A 411-nucleotide genomic window follows, 5' to 3' on the forward strand; every position below is an offset into this window, starting at 1 on the left:
GTGGTGCACCGCGACATCAAGGACGAGAACCTGCTGGTGGACCTGCGCTCCGGGGAGCTCAAGCTCATCGACTTCGGCTCGGGCGCGCTGCTCAAGGACACGGTCTACACGGACTTCGACGGTGAGCGGAGCGCGCGGGGTGGACCTGCGCTCCGGGGAGCTCAAGCTCATCGACTTCGGCTCGGGCGCGCTGCTCAAGGACACGGTCTACACGGACTTCGACGGTGAGCGGAGCGCGCGCCGCCTCGGACTCATTTAGCCTAGACGCAGGCACCCGGCAGGGATCCCGAGCCGGTTTGGTTCGGTTTGGTTCGGTTCGTGGGGGGCGGGGGGTGAGAGGTGGGCTCTAGACTGCTCCCTCTGGCCGGGTTGGGGCGGGCGGGCGGGGGGCTGTGGGGGTCGTGATGTCTG

The 411-nt window shown here is 68.4% G+C and overlaps 1 protein-coding gene across 1 annotated transcript in view; it reads left to right on the top strand.

Annotated features, from left to right (window-relative positions):
- Positions 1-411, top strand: part of PIM3 (Pim-3 proto-oncogene, serine/threonine kinase) — a gene marked incomplete at its 5' end in the record, with an annotated part of 2,127 nt that continues 1,716 nt past the window's right edge. Inside the window, one exon of the mRNA XM_014549175.1 lies at positions 1-121. Within this exon, the coding sequence (XP_014404661.1) occupies positions 1-121 (121 nt within the window). The remainder of the gene's footprint in view (positions 122-411) is intronic.

The sequence above is a fragment of the Myotis brandtii genome, unplaced genomic scaffold, assembly GCF_000412655.1.
Source record: "Myotis brandtii unplaced genomic scaffold, ASM41265v1 scaffold537, whole genome shotgun sequence".
In the NCBI taxonomy this organism is placed as follows: domain Eukaryota; kingdom Metazoa; phylum Chordata; class Mammalia; order Chiroptera; family Vespertilionidae; genus Myotis; species Myotis brandtii.